This window comes from Hyla sarda, chromosome 1 (genome assembly GCF_029499605.1).
Source record: "Hyla sarda isolate aHylSar1 chromosome 1, aHylSar1.hap1, whole genome shotgun sequence".
NCBI classification, from domain to species: Eukaryota; Metazoa; Chordata; class Amphibia; order Anura; family Hylidae; genus Hyla; species Hyla sarda.
The window spans coordinates 319,220,249-319,243,399 of record NC_079189.1 but is presented as its reverse complement, the minus strand read 5'-3'; the positions used below and the strand labels follow the sequence as shown (position 1 = coordinate 319,243,399).

General features: G+C 45.4%; 1 protein-coding gene across 2 annotated transcripts in view; it reads left to right on the top strand.

The window, feature by feature from the left end:
* The first annotated feature begins 9,009 nt into the window (after positions 1–9,009).
* Positions 9,010–23,151, top strand: part of SMC2 (structural maintenance of chromosomes 2) — a 49,646-nt gene continuing 35,504 nt past the window's right edge. The window contains exons 1-10 of one of the 2 annotated variants that reach the window (XM_056518802.1): positions 9,010–9,247; positions 15,389–15,573; positions 16,728–16,877; positions 16,973–17,095; positions 18,938–18,976; positions 19,666–19,776; positions 19,888–19,932; positions 21,236–21,469; positions 22,298–22,447; positions 22,537–22,770. In XM_056518802.1, coding sequence (XP_056374777.1) covers positions 15,406–15,573; positions 16,728–16,877; positions 16,973–17,095; positions 18,938–18,976; positions 19,666–19,776; positions 19,888–19,932; positions 21,236–21,469; positions 22,298–22,447; positions 22,537–22,770 — 1,254 coding nt within the window. In that variant the 5' untranslated portion in view covers positions 9,010–9,247; positions 15,389–15,405. Of the gene's footprint in view, positions 9,248–15,388; positions 15,574–16,727; positions 16,878–16,972; positions 17,096–18,937; positions 18,977–19,665; positions 19,777–19,887; positions 19,933–21,235; positions 21,470–22,297; positions 22,448–22,536; positions 22,771–23,151 lie in introns of those variants that run through there. The other variant, XM_056518811.1, reaches the window with a different exon arrangement.

Sequence of the window (23,151 nt, the reverse complement as noted above, 5' to 3'; positions counted from 1 at the left end):
ATCTTAGAGAGCTGGCGCGCGCGCGCCCTAGAGAGCGGAGCCGCGCGTGCCAGAACGTGACAGGTAAGTGGGACAGGTAAGTGGCTTGGGATGCGATTCGCGAGCGGGCGCGTCCCGCTATGCGAATCGCATCCCCGACGTCAGTGTCAGTGCAGCGTTCCCGGTCAGCGGGTCTGACCGGGGCGCTGCAGAGAGGAGAACGCCGCAAGCGCTCCGGGGAGGAGCAGGGACCCGGAGCGCTCGGCGTAACAGTACCCCCCCCCCCCCTTAGGTCTCCCCCTCTTTTTGTCTCCTTGTCCTTTCAAATGAGACGAGAACATTGGGGGCGACTCTTGAGTCTCCTTCCGGAAAAAAGAGAAGTCCTGGGAAGCTACATCAGCGGCAGGCAAGAAGTGGGAATGGGGAGGGGGGGCAGAGGGTGAAGCTTGTCGGGGGGCAGAGTGTTACCAGGAAGGGGGCTATGAGGAGCAGATGTGAGGCATAGTTTGTGACAAGCAGGACCCCAATTCTTGATCTCCCCGGTGGTCCAGTCATGGGTGGGAGAATGACGTTGGAGCCATGGCAGACCAAGGAGGAATTGAGAGGAGCAGTTGGGCAGAACAAAAAATTCAATTTTCTCTTGATGCAGTCCAATACTCATAAGCAGGGGTTCTGTGCGGTAACGCACAGTGCAGTCCAATTTTACTCCGTTGACCGAAGAAATGTAGAGCGGCTTGACGAGACGGGTCACCGGGATGCAGAACCTATTAACCAAAGAGGCCAGAATAAAATTTCCAGCAGAACCAGAGTCCAAGAAGGCCACAGCTGAGAAGGAGGAGTTGGCAGAAGGAGCAATCCGCACGGGCACAGTGAGACGTGGAGAAGCAGAATTCACACCAAGGGACGCCACTCCGATTTGAACAGGGTGCGTGCGTTTCCCAGACGCGGAGGACGAATAGGGCAGTCCACCAAGAAATGTTCGGTACTAGCGCAGTACAGACATAAATTTTTATCTCTGCGCCGAGTCCTCTCTTCATGGGTCAGGCGAGACTGATCCACTTGCATAGCCTCCTCGGCGGGAGGCACAGGGATAGATTGCAAAGGATACTGGGAGAGAGGTGCCCAGAGATCAAGGTCCTTTTCCTGGCGGAGCTCCTGGTGTCTTTCAGAAAAAAGTTTGTCGATGCGGGTGGCCAAAAGGATAAGTTCAGACAGGTTAGCTGGAATTTCTCGTGCGGCCAGTACATCTTTGATGTTGCTGGATAAGCCTTTCTTGAAGGTCGCGCAGAGGGCCTCATTGTTCCAGGCTAGCTCTGAGGCAAGGGTACGAAACTGGATGGCGTATTCGCCTACGGAAGAAGTTCCTTGGACTAGGTTCAGCAAGGCAGTCTCGGCAGAGGAGGCCCGGGCTGGCTCCTCGAAGACACTACGGACTTCAGCGAAGAAGGACTGGACTGTGGCAGGATCATTGCGGTCCCAGAGCGGTGTAGCCCAAGACAAGGCCTTTCCAGACAGAAGACTAACTACGAAAGCCACCTTAGACCGTTCTGTAGGAAATTGGTTGTGGTACCTCGCACAGGGACAGGTGAGCTGCCGTTACCATGAATTGTGGAAATCATAAGGACATCCCTCTTATCCTTATACCTAACCAGCAACAGGTTTTCATGGGTAAGGGCACAGGACTCACCCTTGGGCATAGGTGTCTGGATCAAATTTAGAGGGAGGCCTCTCTGGTTCTTCCGCAAGGTCCCACAAACAGGCTTGGATCTGGTGGCAAGGGATGTGAACAGAGGGATGCTGGTATAAAAATTGTAGACGTACACGTGGTAACCCTTATCCAGCAATGGGTGCACAAGGTCCCAAACGAGTTTCCCACTAACACTCAGAGTGGGAGGACATTCTGGGGGTTTAACCTCTTAAGGACGCAGGGCATACCTGTATGCCCTGCGCCTGGTCCCGGTGTTTAAAACGGGGTCACGCCATGACCCCGCATCACACCGGGTCGGTCCCAGCTGCTAATGATAGCCGGGACCCTGGGCTAATAGCGCTCGGCACAGATCGTTGTGCCCCGCACTATTAACCCTTCAGACACGGTAATCAAAGTTGATCACCGCGTCCAAAAGGAAAGTAAAAGCTTCCCGGCAGTTCAGTCAGTCTGATCGGGACTATCACGATAAAATCGTGATGATCCCAATAAGGTAGGATGCGAGCGGAGGTCCCCTCACCTGTCTCCGTCGCGTCCGATCGGCGTTTGATTGCTTCAAGCCTGAGCTACAGGCTTTAGCAATCGAGCCCCTAGAACGCTGATCCATGCAAAGCTATGGCTTTGCAGGGATCAAGGTAAAAGATCAGTGTGTGCAGTGTTATAGCCCCCTATGGGAGCTATAGCACTGCAAAATAAAAAAAGTTAATAAAGGTAATTTAACCTCCTCCCTAATAAAAGTTTGAATCACCCCCCCCCCTTTTCCCATAAAAAAAACTGTGTAAATAAAAATAAACATATGTGGTATCGCTGCGTGCGTAAATGTCCGAACTATAAAAATATATTTTTAATTAAACAGCATGGTCAATGGCGTGCGCAAAATTCCAAAGTCCAAAATAGTGTGTTTTTGGTCACTTTTTATATAAAAAGCGGTCAAAAAGTCTGATCAATGCAAAAATGGAACCGATAAAAACTTCAGAACAGGGCAAAAAAAATGAGCCCTCATACCGGCCCGTACGCAGAAAAATAAAAAAGTTATAGGGGTCAGAATATGACAATTTTAAACTTATTGTTAGGATTCGGCTGGCTGGAGGTGGATCCTCTGTGTCAGAGAGGGATTGGCGTGGACCGTATCGGTGGACCGGTTCTAAGTTGCTACTGGTATTCACCAGAGCCCGCCGCAAAGCGGGATGGTCTTGCTGCGGCGGTAGCAACCAGGTTGTATCCACCGGTAACGGCTCAACCTCTCTGACTGCTGAGACAGGCGCGGTACAAAAGGACAAGGCAAGAGCAAGGTCGGACGTAGCAGAACGTCGGGGCAGGCAGCAAGGGTCGTAGTCAGGGGCAACAGCAGAAGGTCTGGAACACAGGCTTGGGACATACACTAAACGCTTTCTCTGGCATAAGGCAACAAGATCCGGCAAGGAAGTGAAGGGGAAGTGAGGTTATATGAGCAGGGAGCAGGTGGAGTCTAATTAGACTGATTGGGCCAGGCACCAATCATTGGTGCACTGGTCCTTTAAATCTTAGAGAGCTGGCGCGCGCGCGCCCTAGAGAGCGGAGCCGCGCGTGCCAGAACGTGACAGGTAAGTGGGACAGGTAAGTGGCTTGGGATGCGATTCGCGAGCGGGCGCGTCCCGCTATGCGAATCGCATCCCCGACGTCAGTGTCAGTGCAGCGTTCCCGGTCAGCGGGTCTGACCGGGGCGCTGCAGAGAGGAGAACGCCGCAAGCGCACAGTGCAGTCCAATTTTACTCCGTTGACCGAAGAAATGTAGAGCGGCTTGACGAGACGGGTCACCGGGATGCAGAACCTATTAACCAAAGAGGCCAGAATAAAATTTCCAGCAGAACCAGAGTCCAAGAAGGCCACAGCTGAGAAGGAGGAGTTGGCAGAAGGAGCAATCCGCACGGGCACAGTGAGACGTGGAGAAGCAGAATTCACACCAAGGGACGCCACTCCGATTTGAACAGGGTGCGTGCGTTTCCCAGACGCGGAGGACGAATAGGGCAGTCCACCAAGAAATGTTCGGTACTAGCGCAGTACAGACATAAATTTTTATCTCTGCGCCGAGTCCTCTCTTCATGGGTCAGGCGAGACTGATCCACTTGCATAGCCTCCTCGGCGGGAGGCACAGGGATAGATTGCAAAGGATACTGGGAGAGAGGTGCCCAGAGATCAAGGTCCTTTTCCTGGCGGAGCTCCTGGTGTCTTTCAGAAAAAAGTTTGTCGATGCGGGTGGCCAAAAGGATAAGTTCAGACAGGTTAGCTGGAATTTCTCGTGCGGCCAGTACATCTTTGATGTTGCTGGATAAGCCTTTCTTGAAGGTCGCGCAGAGGGCCTCATTGTTCCAGGCTAGCTCTGAGGCAAGGGTACGAAACTGGATGGCGTATTCGCCTACGGAAGAAGTTCCTTGGACTAGGTTCAGCAAGGCAGTCTCGGCAGAGGAGGCCCGGGCTGGCTCCTCGAAGACACTACGGACTTCAGCGAAGAAGGACTGGACTGTGGCAGGATCATTGCGGTCCCAGAGCGGTGTAGCCCAAGACAAGGCCTTTCCAGACAGAAGACTAACTACGAAAGCCACCTTAGACCGTTCTGTAGGAAATTGGTTGTGGTACCTCGCACAGGGACAGGTGAGCTGCCGTTACCATGAATTGTGGAAATCATAAGGACATCCCTCTTATCCTTATACCTAACCAGCAACAGGTTTTCATGGGTAAGGGCACAGGACTCACCCTTGGGCATAGGTGTCTGGATCAAATTTAGAGGGAGGCCTCTCTGGTTCTTCCGCAAGGTCCCACAAACAGGCTTGGATCTGGTGGCAAGGGATGTGAACAGAGGGATGCTGGTATAAAAATTGTAGACGTACACGTGGTAACCCTTATCCAGCAATGGGTGCACAAGGTCCCAAACGAGTTTCCCACTAACACTCAGAGTGGGAGGACATTCTGGGGGTTTAACCTCTTAAGGACGCAGGGCATACCTGTATGCCCTGCGCCTGGTCCCGGTGTTTAAAACGGGGTCACGCCATGACCCCGCATCACACCGGGTCGGTCCCAGCTGCTAATGATAGCCGGGACCCTGGGCTAATAGCGCTCGGCACAGATCGTTGTGCCCCGCACTATTAACCCTTCAGACACGGTAATCAAAGTTGATCACCGCGTCCAAAAGGAAAGTAAAAGCTTCCCGGCAGTTCAGTCAGTCTGATCGGGACTATCACGATAAAATCGTGATGATCCCAATAAGGTAGGATGCGAGCGGAGGTCCCCTCACCTGTCTCCGTCGCGTCCGATCGGCGTTTGATTGCTTCAAGCCTGAGCTACAGGCTTTAGCAATCGAGCCCCTAGAACGCTGATCCATGCAAAGCTATGGCTTTGCAGGGATCAAGGTAAAAGATCAGTGTGTGCAGTGTTATAGCCCCCTATGGGAGCTATAGCACTGCAAAATAAAAAAAGTTAATAAAGGTAATTTAACCTCCTCCCTAATAAAAGTTTGAATCACCCCCCCCCTTTTCCCATAAAAAAAACTGTGTAAATAAAAATAAACATATGTGGTATCGCTGCGTGCGTAAATGTCCGAACTATAAAAATATATTTTTAATTAAACAGCATGGTCAATGGCGTGCGCAAAAAAATTCCAAAGTCCAAAATAGTGTGTTTTTGGTCACTTTTTATATAAAAAGCGGTCAAAAAGTCTGATCAATGCAAAAATGGAACCGATAAAAACTTCAGAACAGGGCAAAAAAAATGAGCCCTCATACCGGCCCGTACGCAGAAAAATAAAAAAGTTATAGGGGTCAGAATATGACAATTTTTAACTTATTGTTAGGATTCGGCTGGCTGGAGGTGGATCCTCTGTGTCAGAGAGGGATTGGCGTGGACCGTATCGGTGGACCGGTTCTAAGTTGCTACTGGTATTCACCAGAGCCCGCCGCAAAGCGGGATGGTCTTGCTGCGGCGGTAGCAACCAGGTTGTATCCACCGGTAACGGCTCAACCTCTCTGACTGCTGAGACAGGCGCGGTACAAAAGGACAAGGCAAGAGCAAGGTCGGACGTAGCAGAACGTCGGGGCAGGCAGCAAGGGTCGTAGTCAGGGGCAACAGCAGAAGGTCTGGAACACAGGCTTGGGACATAAACTAAACGCTTTCTCTGGCATAAGGCAACAAGATCCGGCAAGGAAGTGAAGGGGAAGTGAGGTTATATGAGCAGGGAGCAGGTGGAGGCTAATTAGACTGATTGGGCCAGGCACCAATCATTGGTGCACTGGTCCTTTAAATCTTAGAGAGCTGGCGCGCGTGCGCCCTAGAGAGCGGAGCCGCGCGTGCCAGAACGTGACAGGTAAGTGGGACAGGTAAGTGGCTTGGGATGCGATTCGCGAGCGGGCGCGTCCCGCTATGCGAATCGCATCCCCGACGTCAGTGTCAGTGCAGCGTTCCCGGTCAGCGGGTCTGACCGGGGCGCTGCAGAGAGGAGAACGCCGCAAGCGCTCCGGGGAGGAGCAGGGACCCGGAGCGCTCGGCGTAACAGTACCCCCCCCCCCTTAGGTCTCCCCCTCTTTTTGTCTCCTTGTCCCTTCAAATGAGACGAGAACATTGGGGGCGACTCTTGAGTCTCCTTCCGGAAAAAAGAGAAGTCCTGGGAAGCTACATCAGCGGCAGGCAAGAAGTGGGAATGGGGAGGGGGGGCAGAGGGTGAAGCTTGTCACGGGGCAGAGTGTTACCAGGAAGGGGGCTATGAGGAGCAGATGTGAGGCATAGTTTGTGACAAGCAGGACCCCAATTCTTGATCTCCCCGGTGGTCCAGTCAAGGGTGGGAGAATGACGTTGGAGCCATGGCAGACCAAGGAGGAATTGAGAGGTGCAGTTGGGCAGAACAAAAAATTCAATTTTCTCTTGATGCAGTCCAATACTCATAAGCAGGGGTTCTGTGCGGTAACGCACAGTGCAGTCCAATTTTACTCCGTTGACCGAAGAAATGTAGAGCGGCTTGACGAGACGGGTCACTGGGATGCAGAACCTATTAACCAAAGAGGCCAGAATAAAATTTCCAGCAGAACCAGAGTCCAAGAAGGCCACAGCTGAGAAGGAGGAGTTGGCAGAAGGAGCAATCCGCACGGGCAGTGAGACGTGGAGAAGCAGAATTCACACCAAGGGACGCCACTCCGATTTGAACAGGGTGCGTGCGTTTCCCAGACGCGGAGGACGAATAGGGCAGTCCACCAAGAAATGTTCGGTACTAGCGCAGTACAGACATAAATTTTTATCTCTGCGCCGAGTCCTCTCTTCATGGGTCAGGCGAGACTGATCCACTTGCATAGCCTCCTCGGCGGGAGGCACAGGGATAGATTGCAAAGGATACTGGGAGAGAGGTGCCCAGAGATCAAGGTCCTTTTCCTGGCGGAGCTCCTGGTGTCTTTCAGAAAAAAGTTTGTCGATGCGGGTGGCCAAAAGGATAAGTTCAGACAGGTTAGCTGGAATTTCTCGTGCGGCCAGTACATCTTTGATGTTGCTGGATAAGCCTTTCTTGAAGGTCGCGCAGAGGGCCTCATTGTTCCAGGCTAGCTCTGAGGCAAGGGTACGAAACTGGATGGCGTATTCGCCTACGGAAGAAGTTCCTTGGACTAGGTTCAGCAAGGCAGTCTCGGCAGAGGAGGCCCGGGCTGGCTCCTCGAAGACACTACGGACTTCAGCGAAGAAGGACTGGACTGTGGCAGGTTCATTGCGGTCCCAGAGCGGTGTAGCCCAAGACAAGGCCTTTCCAGACAGAAGACTAACTACGAAAGCCACCTTAGACCGTTCTGTAGGAAATTGGTCCGACAACATCTCCATATGTAGGGAACATTGAGACAGGAAACCACAGCAGAGTCTAGAGTCCCCATCAAATTTGTCCGGCAGGGACAAGCGGAGGCTAGGAGCGGCCACTCGCTGCGGAGGAGGTGCAGGAGCTGGTGGAGGAGATGGTTGCTGCTGTAGCAGTGGCAAAAGTTGCTGTAGCATGGCGGTCAACTGCGACAGCTGCTGTCCTTGTTGGGCGATTTGCTGAGATTGCTGGGTGACCACCGTGGGTAGGTCAGCGAGACTTGGCAGCGGCACCTCAGCGGGATCCATGGCCGGATCTACTGTTAGGATTCGGCTGGCTGGAGGTGGATCCTCTGTGTCAGAGAGAGATTGGCGTGGACCGTACCGGTGGACCGGTTCTAAGTTGCTACTGGTATTCACCAGAGCCCACCGCAAAGCGGGATGGTCTTGCTGCGGCGGTAGCAACCAGGTCTTTCTCTGAGCTGGCTCTTTCTCTGAGCTCTGCCTGCTGACTGAGCTCGGTGGGTGGAAGCCTGTGCTAGCATTTCTCCTGCGGTGTCGCTATCAGTGTGAGAAGAGCGGGCAAAGAGAGTTGCATTGACAATCCAACACAATGGCAGCATATTGAACACATTTTATAAGTGGTCAGAAACTTGTAAATAACTCATGAAAGAATAAAGTTACGTTAAAACCAAGCACATCATTGTTTTTCTTGTGAAATTCCCAATAAGTGATATGTCACATGACCCTCTTCCTATTGAAAAAACTAAAGTTGGATTCAAAATGGCCAACTTCAAAATGGCCGCCATGGTCACCACCCATCTTGAAAAGTTTCCCCCCTCACATATACTAATGTGCCACAAACAGGAAGTTAATATCACCAACCATTCCAATTTTATTAAGGTGTATCCATATAAATGGCCCACCCTGTATAGACTAACTTTTTTTGTCTTTTGTTATCTATCATGTTGCTTCGACATGTAAGATTCATTATTATTTTCTGCTAAATATAAATATATATATATATATATATATATATATATATATATATATATATATATATATATATATATATATATATAATTAATTGCCCCTAGGCGTAAACCTTCGCACCCTGTGGCTGTACTTTCCCTTGGACATAATCCCATCAGCACATTAGCATTATATTTGTAAACGCCACCTTGTGGTCAATTTAGAATTAGCAGTTTCCTTCCCGTAGGTTAACATTTTGTTCCTACAATATCCGAAGCATAGATGAGACTAAAGCATTGTACTTTAATTCTCACTTGCTTATAGAATGAAAACAAAAAAACAGAACAAAAAAACACGAAAGGGGAATAATGCCCACTACTAAAATGGCGGATTCGGGGTGTGTTAGGTGACGTTAAAGCTCTCGTTCCAATAATAGCCTCCCAACCCTAGACGTCTGTGATTCAAATGAACAGCCCGCCCCGTTGGGGACTTTCTGCAGTAGCGTGCCCTCAGTGAGGCTGTCTTAGTCATGCCTGTTTTTTAATATGCTACAGAAGGATAATTGTTTGACGGGGCAGTTTTACTATAATATATATAAGTTGTTAATTTGCACGAATTAATGTGTCAAAATATATATTATTCCAGGCATTTGTTTTCATTGATGCATTTCGCTGCAAAACGAAGCAGGCGTTAGCGAAGACACCTTCGTCTACTCTAACAACGTATTATTCAAAACTACCGGGCGCGAAAAGAGCGCTGAGCTTGAGAGTGACGTGCCGGCCCGTAGGTCCTGAGGTGAGTGTGCCCGTATTCATGTGACCCCTAATTACTAGGTGCTGCTTACTCTATGGTGGCTGTTTACATGATGCCGCCTCCTAGTTGTGATTTGAACCCATGCTTTACTATACAGCGTCTTACCATAGAAGATACACATCTGTAGTTGAGTTATCCTATGTAATTCTGGGTGATAACCAGTGGGTTATTGATCACTGCAGCAAAATGCGGCCATTCCGGAGGTTGGAAAAGATGGGTGCCCTGTGGATAGGGGAGAAGTTAATTTAACCCGGTATAATAAAAGGGATTGTGCCATCCACAATCTAGGGCAGTGTTTCCCAATCAGGGTGCCTCCAGCTGTTGCAAAACTACAACTCCCAGCATGCCCAGACAGCCTGGGCATGCTGGGAGTTGTAGTTTTGCAACAGCTGGAGGCACCCTGATTGGGAAACACTGATCTAGGGGATATTTAGCTGATATTTAGCACATGATTTTCCCAAGTGCGGTCTGCCTTTGCATGGCTATGTGCCCAAGGAAACCACTTTGCACCAACATTTTGCGGCCAAGATCAGAAGTGGCACTTAGTAAATTGCTAACCGCTGCAAGTATCAAAACCGCTAATGTTCTTACCCTCCATACCTGAGTCTGTGGGGTGCTCAGTGCCCTTGCAGCGGGCATCAGTGGAGGGAGAGTACTGCAGGGTGATACCCATTCTGTGGCTGGTCTCTTGTAGCAGTTAACGGAAGTTTGCCTGCAACACTGTACCTCTTCAGCAATAAAACAATGATTAACTCTTAACCAACTGTTGTCTTTAGAAAAAAAATGTAATAAAAAATAGTGTTCTGAACTAGAGCAAAAAGTTACAAAACATTTGTGCAAAAAGTCCCTGCGCCAAAAGTGTAAGGAAAAAACACTTCCAAATGGCATGATAAATTCCCTCCAGGGTCCCAGTTAGTGAGATTGTGGGGGGGTGTAACTTCTGTGGTGTCAGTATCAAATAAATGTATCCTATTCTATGAATGGGGGATAATGTTATAAGTTGGCACAGTCCCTTTAAGTCCCGCCCCCCCAGACATATCTATTAAATTGGACCTGTCACAAGACTTTACTCTGTATAACTGGTGGCGGTACATTATATAGGGTAAAATAAGGTTTTTTACCAGGTTTGGATGTTCGGACATTGCTGGTAACATGTTCTGGCAGGAGGAACATATCTTTATATTTGGAGAACAAAAAGTATATAAATGGCACTAATATTTACCTACTCTACATTATATGGGTAAAAAGACAAAATATGTTGAACTGCTTTAAAGGGGTTTCCCAGTAAGATCACTTAAAATGTATCCATAGGAGAAATAATAATAATTGTGTGGTCACTATAGTTCCAACCACCGCGACACCCAACTGCATGTTACTTTTGCCCTGAAGGGATAGGAGTGAGGTGGCAGGGGTGCCACCCCTCCTATCCCTGCTATTGGTCGTTCAGAAGCGACGAACAATAGCAGATCGTGGGGGGGGTTAACGTTCAGTTCCCCCGCTCTGTCCAGCCACTGCAGTCCAGACAGAGCAGGGGAACCGACGGTGAACGGTGCCGAAGGTCCACTTACCATTGGCATTGGCGGGTGGCGATGACGAGCGGCTGGCTCCCAGGTGCGGCGTGCTGCAGACTACGGAAACTGGTGAGTTGCCCAGCAACATCTGGAGGGCTACAGTTGAGACCACTATACAGTGGTATCTAAACTGGAACCCTCCAGATGTTGCAAAACACCATTTCTATTGAGTTAGAACGTACCCCATATGTGGATGTAAAGTGCTCTACGGGCGAGGGAGCGCCATTGGGCTTTTGGCGAGAAAATTTGTCTGGAATTGAAGGCCACGTGTGTTTACAAAGCCCCCATAGTGCCTGAACAATGGACCCTCCACATGTGACTGCATTTTGGAAACTACACCCCCACAGGTGTCTGACAGATTTTTGGAACAGTGGTCTGTGAAAATGAAAAATGTAATTTTTTTCATTTGCACAGCTCACTGTTCCAAAGACCTGTCAAATGCCGGTGGGATGTAAATGCTCACTGCACCCCTTATTAAATTCTGTGAGGGGTGTAGTTTCCAAAATGGGGTCACATTTGGGGGGGTCCACTGTTTTGGCACCATGGGGGGCTTTGTAAATGCACAAGGTCCCCGACCTTATTCTCTCTCCAAAAGATCAATGGCGCTCCTTCTCTTCTGAGCATTGTAGTGCGCCAGCAGAGCATTTGATGTCTACACATGGGGTTACAAATTTTAGGGTAATTTTTCTCCTTTTACCCCTTGTAAAAAATGCAAAAATTGGGTCTACAAGAACATGCGAGTGTAAAAAATGAAGATTTTGAATTTACTCCTTCACTTTGCTACTATCCCTATGAAACAACTAAAGGGTTAACACACTTTCTGACTGTCCTTTTGAATACTTTGAGGGGTGCAATTTTTATAATTGGGTAATTTATGGGGTATATCTAATATGAAGGCCCCCTTAAATCCACTTCAAAACTGAACTGGTCACTGAAAAATTCTGATTTTGAAAAGTTTGTGAAAAATTGCTGCTGAAATTTGAAGCCTTCTGATGTCTTCAAGAAGTAAAAACAAGTCAATTTTATGATGCAAACATAAAGTAGACATATTGTATATTGATTCACATATACAATATATTTGGGATATCCATTTTCCTTATAAGCAGAGAGTTTCAGAGTAAAAAAATGCATAATTTTCAAATTTTTCATCAAATTTTGGGAATTTTTTGCCGAGAAATGGTGTAAGTATCGACAAAATTTCACCACTAACATAAAGTATAATATGTCATGAATAAACAATCTTGGAATCAGAATGAAAGCTAAAAGCATTCCAGAGTTATTAATGTTTAAAGTGACAATGGTCAGATGTGCAAAAAATGGCCGGGTCCTTAAGGTGAAAATGGGCTCTGTCCTTAAGGGGTTAACGACCATGGACATGTACACACACACGTCCATGTGCCATTAACCCCTTCCCGACCCATGACCTACATGTATGTCATGGGCCGGCTCCCATTCTATAACGTGGGGCCATGGCGTGGCCCCTCGTCATAGCGGGTCGGGCCCGGCACCTAGCAACGGCCGGGACCCGTGGCTAATAGCGTGCGGCAGTGATCACGGTGCCGCGCGCTATTAACCCTTTAGACGCGGCATTCAAAGTTGAATGCCGCGTCTAAAGTGAAAGTAAACTAATGCCGGTTAGCTCAGGGAGCTGCTTGGGATCGCCGCGGCATCCCGAAAAGCTTACATGACAGCCGGAGGATCCCTACCTGCCTCCATACTGTCCGATCGCCGAATGACTGCTCAGATCAATGTAAAAGATCAGTGTGTGCAGTGTTATAGGTCCCTATGGGAGCTATAACACTGCAAAAAAAGTGGGAAAAAAAAGTGAATAAACATAATTTAACCCCTTCCCTAATAAAAGTTTGAATCCCCCCCCCCTTTTCCTATTTAAAAAAAAAAAAAACTGTGTAAATAAAAATAAACATATGTGGTATTTTCGTGTGCGGAAATGTCCAAATTATAAAAAATATATCATTAATTAAACCGTACGGTCAATGGCGTACGCGCAAAAAATTCCAAAGTCCAAAAAAGGTTATTTTTGGTCATTTTTTATATCATGAAAAAATGAATAAAAAGCGATCAAAAAGTCTGATCATTACAAAAATGGTACTTCAGATCACGATGCAAAAAATGAGCCCTCATACCGTCCCATACGCAGAAAAATAAAAAAGTTATAGGGGTCAGAAGATGACAATTTTAAACGTATAAATTTTCCTGCATGTAGTTATGATTTTTTCCAGAAGTACAATAAAAACAAACCTATATAAGTAGGGTATCATTTTAACCGTATGGACCTACAGAATAAGAGAGTGTCATTTTTACCGGAAAATGTACTGCGTATAAACGGAAGCCCCCAAAATTTTTCCAAATTGTGTTTTTTCTTCAATTTTGTCGCACAATGAATTTTTTTTACATTTCTCTGTAGATTTTTGGGTCAAATGACTGATGTCATTACAAAATACAATTGGTGACACAAAAAATAAGCCATCATATGGATTTTTAGGTGCAAAATTGAAAGAGTTATGGTTTTTTAAAGGTAAACAGGAAAAAACAAAAGTGCAAAAATTGAAAAACCCTGGGTCATGAAGGGGTTAAGCAGGTATGGTGCGGGCTCCCAACTTGAGCCCGCACCATGCCGGCCGGCCCCGAGCACTAAAAGCAGACATGCGTTGATCGCCGCAGCCGGCTATTAACCCTTTGGATCGCCGCTGACAGTGGCGTCTAAAGGTACCTTTAACTGCTCCCTTGTGGTCCAGTGGGGTGGATCGCTCCCCAGCAGCGCGATCGCGGTGGGGGCGATCCACTTCTGAGGTAGCCGGAGGGCTTACCTCTGCTGCTGTGTAGGCTGCTGCGCTATGAATGATAAAGCCTGGCAGGAACAGGCTTTATCAATCGAGCACAGAGTACACAGATCAATGTGGTTCTATGGAACCACATTGATCTGTATGAGGAATCAATTGCAAAAAAACACACATTAACCCCTTCCTTGTTAAATGGGCACTGTCACCAACTTTATTTTTTGATATGTTGTAATACTTATGTACTACAACATATCTCTAATATACTTTTATAATTTTTTTAAAAATTAAAATAGTTTAATTTACATTTGAAAACCAGCCACTAGAGGTCTCCCTCCTAGTGGCCGCCTGCAGCCTGGCGTCACGCCTGAAAAAGGACCGATGCGGCCGGGCATCGGTCCTTTTTCATTCAGCCTGCGCTCACTCCCTGCCTGTCAGACAGGCAGGGAGCGAGCGCATTGGCTCCCCGGCCACTCCTCCCGCACATCGCCCCCGCCGCTGTGAGGTGGTTGGACCTGCCGTGGAGATTTACGTCCTCAGGGAGGGAAGATGAGGGAGAGGACCTGCTGTGGCGATCTATTTCCTCTGCCGTAGAGATCTGCGTCCAGCCGAGCTCAGGGAGGGGGAGATGAGGGAGGGGGCGTAAACCTCCTCCCTCCCCTTGCTCTGCCCTCCCCCAGCTCTAGCTTTGGAAATCTTCGGAGAGCTGGGGGAGGAGCGGACGCATGGATCTACAGGGGTGCAAAAAACCAACTCGCACCGCCGCCTCGTCGCCACTGTCCCTGCACGCCCGCTGCCGGACTCTGCAGTAAGTGTAATTTGGGGGGGGGGTTGTGATGGAGGGAACGGGGCATGGCGGGGGGGGGGGAGACGGAGGGGACGGGCTAGCGCCGCATGTAACTAATATTTTATCTACACAGGGTGTCTCCAGCTCTTTCAATACTACAAATCCCAGCATGCCCTGACAGCCAATAGATGTCAGGGCAAGCTGGGAGTTGTAGTGGTGAAACAGCTGGAGGCACCCTGTGTAGATGAACTAAGGGCGGAAGTCCCCCCCAGCAGGCATCAGTGACGTGGTGCCTGCTGGGGAAGTCTGCTTGGTAGTGAGCACACTGCCAGGCAGACAAAAAGCATTTTTAATATAGTAAAAATAAAAATTTAAAGCAGGGAGGGGGTTAGGGATAGATTGGCAATAGGCAGGGACAGAAAAAACTTTTACCCTTTAAAAGTTTAAATCACCCCCCTTTTCCCAAATTCCATATAAAAATATATAAACATAATAAAAATAAATATGTCGTTTCACCGCGTGCGTAAATGTCCGAATTATAAAAATATAAGGTTAATTAAACCGCACGGTCAATTGCGTACACGTAAAAGAATTCCAAAGTCCAAAATTGCATATTTTTTGTCACTTTGTATACCCTAAAAAAAAAGTATAAAAAGTGATCAAAAAGTCCAATCAAAACAAAAATGGTACCAATAAAAACTTCAGATCACGTCGCAAAATTAGTTTTGTGGTGGAATGATTGATGTCATTACAAAGTACAATTAGTGGCGGAAAAAATAAGCCTTCATATGAGTCTGTAGGTGCAAATTAAGTGTTATGATTTTTAGAAGGTGATGAGGAAAAAACAAAAGTGCACAAACTGAAAAACCTGTGGTCCTTAAAAGGGTAAAGGCACTTCAGGGTTGTTTGTTACATTTACAGGAAATGCATATAATACTTGTGCATAACACATTTCATTCTCTTACAGGTAGAGCAAGCAGAAAGATGCATATAAAGTCCATTATCATTGAAGGGTTTAAGTCCTATGCTCAGAGAACAGAGATCAATGGCTTTGATCCACTTTTCAATGCCATTACTGGACTTAATGGCAGTGGCAAGTCCAATATCCTGGATTCTATTTGCTTTCTTCTTGGTATTTCCAATCTTACCCAGGTAAATGATGGGCATGACACAGAGAAACAGATTCTTTTTTTCTGTGTACTTTGGCATCTTACACACGGACATTTCCTGACTTGCTTACAAACTTCAATTTGAGAGCCCTTAAAAGTTAGCCATGGTGCCATGGGGGGAGAATCTTGGGTTTTTTCTTCCATAGAAGTCTATGGGAGTGAGAGAACGCCAAAAAATTAAGGTTTTAACATTAGCGTTTTTGCTGGGTGTTTTCATTTATTTTATTTTTTTCTCTATGTTGGGAGCAGTAGTACCTGCAGTAAGGGACAGATCGCAGCGGGTGTCACTCCTAGCACACGTTGCAATCGTCCTTTATATTCCTGAGGTGCGGAGTGGCTCTCTTCTGTGCTCCGCATCTCTGCTGTATACGGCAGGCCTGTGATGTGAATAGAAGTTCACATCACTGATTCATATATGCCACTCAGAGCAGTGATTGGCTGGTACCATCTGGCCAATCGCCACTCTGAGCGGCAAATATCAGTGATGTGAATTTCTATTCACACCACTGACCGGCCGGCCCGGAGTCCATAGCTGAGATGCGAAGCACTGCAGAGAGCCGCTCCGCATCTCAGGAATATAAAGGACTATCGCAACGGTTGTCAGGAGTGACACCTGGGGCGATCTGTGCTTAGTGCAGATACTACTGCTCCCAACATGAAACAGTCTGTTCCATGCTGGGAGTAGTAGAAGTGCCTAAATAATGTCAAGAATAGAGAGAATAAAGTTAAAAAGTAGTAAAAATAAAACACACTTTATAGAACACATAATTAAAATACATTATTAAGTGCTTTTAATTATTTTTACGATTACATAGCTCCTTTTAGACATTTTTAATATTGTTTGCTAAATTTTTATGTCCCTGCCCGCTCACATAAATTGGTTCCTGATTGAAAATTAATAAAAATTTAGTTGGTACCCAACAAAATTCTAAAAAGACGCCCGCATGGAAACTGCCAAAGGGGGAAAAAATGCAATTTCCATACAAAGGTAAAAAAAAAAATGCAGGGAAAACCACTGGCAGTTTTTCTGGTGTGTGTCTGTTTTTTATTTTTATTTTTTCCAGGCCTAAAGCTTTTGAAACTTTTTTTTTTTTTTCTTATTGATAAAATTCTCCAATTTGTGATGAATCTTATTAGGTAAGAGCTTCCAATTTGCAAGATCTTGTGTATAAAAATGGTCAAGCTGGAATAACTAAAGCTACAGTATCTATCACCTTTGAGAATCTTGACAAAAAACAGAGCCCTCTAGGATTTGAGGCACATGATGAGATTACCGTGACAAGACAGGTAAGTAAATTTACAATACTGTATTCTGGAAAAGGACTTCTTTTTTTTTTTTTTTTTCTTTTTAAATTGAGTTCTTGCTTTTCTCTTTCTTCAAGGTTGTCATTGGTGGCAGAAATAAATATTTAATCAATGGCGTCAATGCAAACAACACCCGTGTGCAAGATCTTTTCTGTTCTGTGGGTCTCAATGTCAATAATCCTCACTTTCTGATCATGCAGGTGTGTATTGTCATGTTAATGTTTGGTCTTTGGTAAAGCACCCTAATGGTCATTTTGCATTAAGGTATGCATTAATGTGTGTGTGTTTTTATGTATTACATTTTTTTTGCCTCAGTTACCTATTTTAGTAAAACCTTCAACCTTACGAAGTTAGTGAGGTTTTCGAGGAATACTCTATAGTTAACACTGCTTCCCAATTCATTTAATCACCAAAAGTCAGCATGCTTTACCCTACCTGCTTGCCCAGCGCTACATCTGGCATACCTTCTAGGGTTTTTTTTGTTTAGTTTTTTAATGCATAGGGGTTTCTTGCTAAACCCTTTTAAATTGTCACTTTCGTGTCTCCCTTCCATGCTACTGTTGTCCACTCAGGGGTAAAGTCATGGGGAAAAAAGTGTGAGAACTTTCACTCAAGGGCTGGTCTTGCAGGACTTCTACTAATGGAAATAGTGTTCCAGCTGCAGGAACTACGTTCCCACACCTTACTGCAGAACTTGAGCCCTGTGTCCACTGCTTTTTAGGGGATTTCCATCTCTAGCAGCAAAAGATATCAAACAGAAGAAAAAATCTTGTCCACAGCACCAAAGTTCATGAAAAAATATGTGTTTTTAATCCATAAAAGGTGTCAATACAACAGCGACGTTTCAGTCAGCTCAACCTGACCTTTCTCAAGCATGCTTGAGAAAGGTCAGGTTGAGCTGACTGAAACGTCGCTGTTGTATTGACACCTTTTATGGATTAAAAACACATATTTTTTCATGAACTTTGGTGCTGTGGACAAGATTTTTTCTTCTGTTTGAACGATGATCCCCTAACCAAGGATCCAGGAGCTGCGTGCACCCCCTTACGATAATTTTTTTTCTTCCATTGGCTGTGCTGTTCTTCTTCTACTACAGCAAAAGATATCAAGATAGAACACGGGGCGGGTTTGTCTTAGATAGTATTATGCAGTTGAGAAAGCTTGGGTGTGCACGTGCATTTTGAGCTTTCCTGCAACCTCAAGGTTTTGTTTTCTTTTAATCGCTGACAACCGTTATAGTTCTGGGCAGCTTTTCTTTGTGTAAATCGTTTTTTTTATTTATTTTTAGATATGTACACAGTGCTGATTCCTAAATGTATTCATCTCCCCTCCATCCTACGATCCCTTGATCCCATTACTGTTTTCCTTTCTGTTCACATAGCACCTGGCAAAGCCAATACAATACATAAATAGCTTGCAAAGCCAGTAGATCCAGTGGCTTACTGTCTTTAGTAACTGCTATACTAGACAGAATATCCGGAAGTGAGGACTGCACAGTGCATTCCCAGCTCTCACTGTGACAACAATGAGAGCAGGGAGCATGGCGCCCAATACATCACCTGCATCGGAGATCTGGCAGAACAGGAAGTGGGCCTGGAGCATCACCAATCTTCTCATCAGCACCACTCCTATTATCTCCCAGTTGTGCTACTGATGAGAATAATAGCAGAGAGGCTGCCACTGATTGGACAGCACACTACCAATGCCTCCTCCTGCTTGTGTGACACCTGTAGTACATGCCCACCAAGCAGGAGGATATGGCAAATAGCCATGCGGAGCAAACAGGCCCCCTGGAAGCCACTAAAATAAAAAATTATTTTGAGTGCAAGTTTATAAGTTTCATGTCCAGCAATTCTAGTGGATTTTTTTCCCCGTCACATTTAATGTACCAAAACCATGCTGGTTTTAAATAATGGTAATACAGGTATGCTTTAGGTACATCAGTCACACAACGATGGTCTATCATATCCTGTCTTTATGAAGTATAATTCGTAGTATTTTTACTGATGTCAGTGTCTATTCAACCTATTTATTTTTTGCAGGGAAGGATAACAAAAGTCTTGAATATGAAACCTCCAGAGGTAAATATAGTAATTTTTATGCTACTTTTTACCATTAGTCTTGTGGTGTGACTTACAGCTCAACCACAACTGCAAAATCACATTTAGTACCAATTCTCAGCAACGTTCATAAACAGTGTGAAAGGAAAATTGCAGTCTTTTATATGTTTAACTTAATGAAGAAAAATTGAAAAGGAAAAGCAAGCCTTCACTTAACCCCTTAAGGACCCAGCCATTTTACATGGAAGGATTTAGATTTTTTTAATAGAAGTAATTTACAAATCTTTTCAACTTTCTGGAGCCAGTTGAAATATAAAAAAAAGTTATTTCCTGTAATACTCCTTTAATATCTTCTTATAAAATGATCGCATTCTCTAGAATATGCTGCCACTTTATGATTAGTGGATGGGTTTGATCTCTGGTACCCCAGTAATCCTGGGAATGAAGGGGTCTCTGCACTAATTTAGCACCTAAACCTCTTCACCGTTTTCCCTGCACAGTAGGGACTTCATTCTTAGGGTGAAAGATAAAGCCCTACCAATGCCATTTTAAGTTTTGGTTTTCCCACTCTTAAGGTATTAACAAGATATTTATGCACCACGTATTTTGATCAACCTTTTTATTGTGTGTGTGTGTGTATGTATTACTTTTATTTTTAGTTTACTGGTTCTACGCATGCTATATGAAGTAGTCTTGTTTAATTTGTTTAGATTCTAGCTATGATCGAAGAAGCTGCAGGTACCCGAATGTATGAATGCAAAAAAGTGGCTGCTCAAAAAACTATTGAGAAAAAGGAAGCCAAACTGAAGGAAATCCAGACGGTAAATATTGGTACTTACTAGCCCTGAGCAGTCTTTCTAGGGGTTTGATTAGGTAAGAGATTTCTGATAGATGTCAACATTTGTACAGTAATGGTTTGTGTTATCTTGTAGATTCTAGAGGAAGAGATCACCCCAACTATACATAAACTCAAGGAGGTAAGTGTAATTAAGTTTGCTACCCTATTAGATTATAACCAATACAATCTATATCTTCAGTCCAGACAATTTTATTGATATGATGATTATGTGCAGGTTTACAGATTCTAAAAATAGAAAAAATAAAGCGTACCTATCATCTCCCCCAAATAATAAACTGTTATGTATTACTCAGTACCTCATCCTGATCATGTACATCTAAGTTTTATGTGTTTAGCCTCTATATTTCTAATAAAAACAGCTTACATCAGTTGCAGTCTGGTTTCCCATCTTCTCTCAGGCAGGGGGCATGTTCCTCTTCTGCCCTCACTGTACATGACTAAACCTCTGCCCTCACTGTGTGTCACTGAGTCTGGGAGGGAGCTTGGCAGTCAGCCAATCACTGCAGGCTGCTCTGTAACGCTTTCCTCTCTTGATCTCCTCATCCTCTGATCCTCTTACATATTGCATGGCTGGCTGGGATTTATAGTCCCACACACACAATATCTTATGCAATATTAAAGAGGAGCAGAGGATAATGTATATAATCCTCTGCTCCTCTTACATATTGCATAATGGGACTACAAATCACAGTCAGACTGGGATAGAGCTACAGCTCCAGGCACTACCCGTGACGGACGAGCAGCTGCAGCATGGCGCCCGGTGTGAGGTGGAAATTTGTGCCCTGTGCAGACTTGCGTCCGCTGCTGCTGTTATACCACAGACTGAAGACTCCTGAATGACACATGCTGGGAGTTGTAGTCCCTGTTATGTGTGTATGCTAATGTTTCCCAACCAAGGTGCCTCCAGGTGTTGCAAAACTACAACTCTCAGCATTCCCTGGTTGGGAAACACTAGCATATACACACTCATAACAGGGAATACAACTCCCAGCATATGTCATTCAGGAGTCCCCCCCCCCCCCCCTTCACACAAAAACAAGTCATCCCCAGTGAGATTTATTCCCCAGCCCCTGCACTTTGTCATCCTCCCGTTCAGTGAACACAGGCAGAGCTCAGTGAGGAGATGAGGGGGGCGTGTACATCCTCTCTCCCCTGCTCTGTGTCTTGCGTGCAGGGGGAGGGCAGATGAGGAGTCCTGTACATCCTTTCTCCTGCTCTTTCTTCTTTCTCCAGGCAGACCTGTGTCCTCCGAAGGCAGAGCAGGGAGAGGGGAGATGAGGGGGGCGTGTACCTCCTCTTTCCCCCTGCTCTACCTTCGCTCTTAGAAATATACTTATTTTAGAGCGATCTATTGAGTTGAACAAAAAAAAATGTGATAGTGGCCATTTGTCATTATAAAACATTATAAAATATTTCCATAGGAAAGATCCTCGTATTTGGAATACCAGAAGATCACTAGAGAAATTGAGCATCTAAGTCGTCTCTATGTGGCTTATCAATTTGTATGTGCAGAGGAGACCAAAGTGCGTTCTGCTGAGGAACTGAAGGAAATGCAGGATTCTATTCAGAAACTTCAGGAGACCATGGCTGAGAATGAGCAGAAGGTTAAAGAACTGAGCAAAGAGATAGGGGAGCTGGAGAAAAAGAGAGATCAGGTATTGCCTGACTTTTGTAGCAGTGTCAACTGATGAATTGTTAAATGTTTTGTAAAGCTTCACCTGCTTTCTTGTTAGTTTTCATTTTTCTTTAAATGCTACAGATTATGAATTTGGCACTAAAGGGGCTGTCTGGTTTGGACAATTCAATGTAACATGTCAGTCCTGAAATAACTTGATGTACGGTTGTTCTGCTTCTTGGACTCCCCACTCTCTGTTATAATCTGTGCGTTACTTGGACATGAGTGTTCCCCTCAAACATACTAAATTGTGCATATGTTCCCCGCTGCCTTTAGTTAATTGATGTGCCATCTCAACTGCAGATCTAACAACCTAAACTAACAGCATCAGCATGTACCTTTTTATTAGGGCTTGTCCACATACGGACGTTCAGCAGGCATTCACCAAAGCAATCTTGTGGAATTCCACCCAAAGAATGAACATGTTTATTCTTACGATGGACATCCATTCCACCGTTTCTATTTTGCAGAATGCACAGAGCAGCAGAATCCCATTGAAAACAGTGGGACTCTGCTTTAAGCTAAATTTTACAACAGAATTCCGACAGCTGAATGTCTGCAGTGTGAACGTGTTAATTTTTTTAAATATTTGCAGCGGTCCTAGGCACACCATAACCTGACTTAAAAGATAGGAGTTTGCTAGTCTATTTTAGCTTAGAGATTTACAATAATTTCACATCATTGTACTGAGACTTATGTATACACATGCATGTTTTATATTGGCTGTTAATATAACTGATTACAAACTGTCCTATACCCCTGTATGACTTGTGTGTTGTAAATATGTGCCAACTGCTTTATTTTTAAGGAAATTGGAGGTGCTTTACGTACACTAGAGGAAGCTCTTGCTGAAGCTCAGAGAGCTGACACTAAAGCACAGAGTGCTCTGGATCTGAAGAAACAAAACTTGAAAGGTGAAGAGAAGAAACGCAAAGAGTTGGTCAAGAGTATGGAAGAGGTATAGTAGAGGGAAAATATTTGAGTAATCGCTTTTGTGTGGGTTTCCCCCAATTATACAGCCACCGTAATGTTTTAACCTATCTACAGGATGCCAAGGCTTTAAATAACAAAGAGAAGGAAATTAAGAAGATTACAGATAGCTTCAGCACCCTGCAAGAGACCAGTCAGAAGGACACCGAGGCCTTTACAGCTGCGCAGCAACATTTTAATGCAGTGTCTGCAGGTCTGTCCAGTAATGAGGACGGGGAGGAGGCTACACTTGCAGGACAGATGATGACTTGCAAGAATGACATAAGTAAAGCAGAAACTGAGGCCAAGCAGGTACATTTCTTGGAGGTTTTTGTCTTCCAACAAAGATAATAAAATTTTAGGATTACAACTTAATAGGTAATTGTAATATAAAAATAAAAACTTTTGACGTCTTGCCCAGACATGTCAAAAATTTTGATTGCATCGGGTCATACTCCTGAAACCCCCTTTAATTGCTTGTTGTAAGCCATGAAAAGTGGCTACAGTTCACATCTACATAAAGCTTTGAGACTTAAAAAAACAATATATAGTTTTCCAGACTTACACTCTGTGAGTGGCCAAACAAAGACCACTGACAACTGTAACGGGCGTCTTTTTAAAACTGAGAAATCTTCTGTTGCCGCTGCACTCCTCTCTGGTGGAAATTTTCCCACCCGAAAACAAACAAGACTG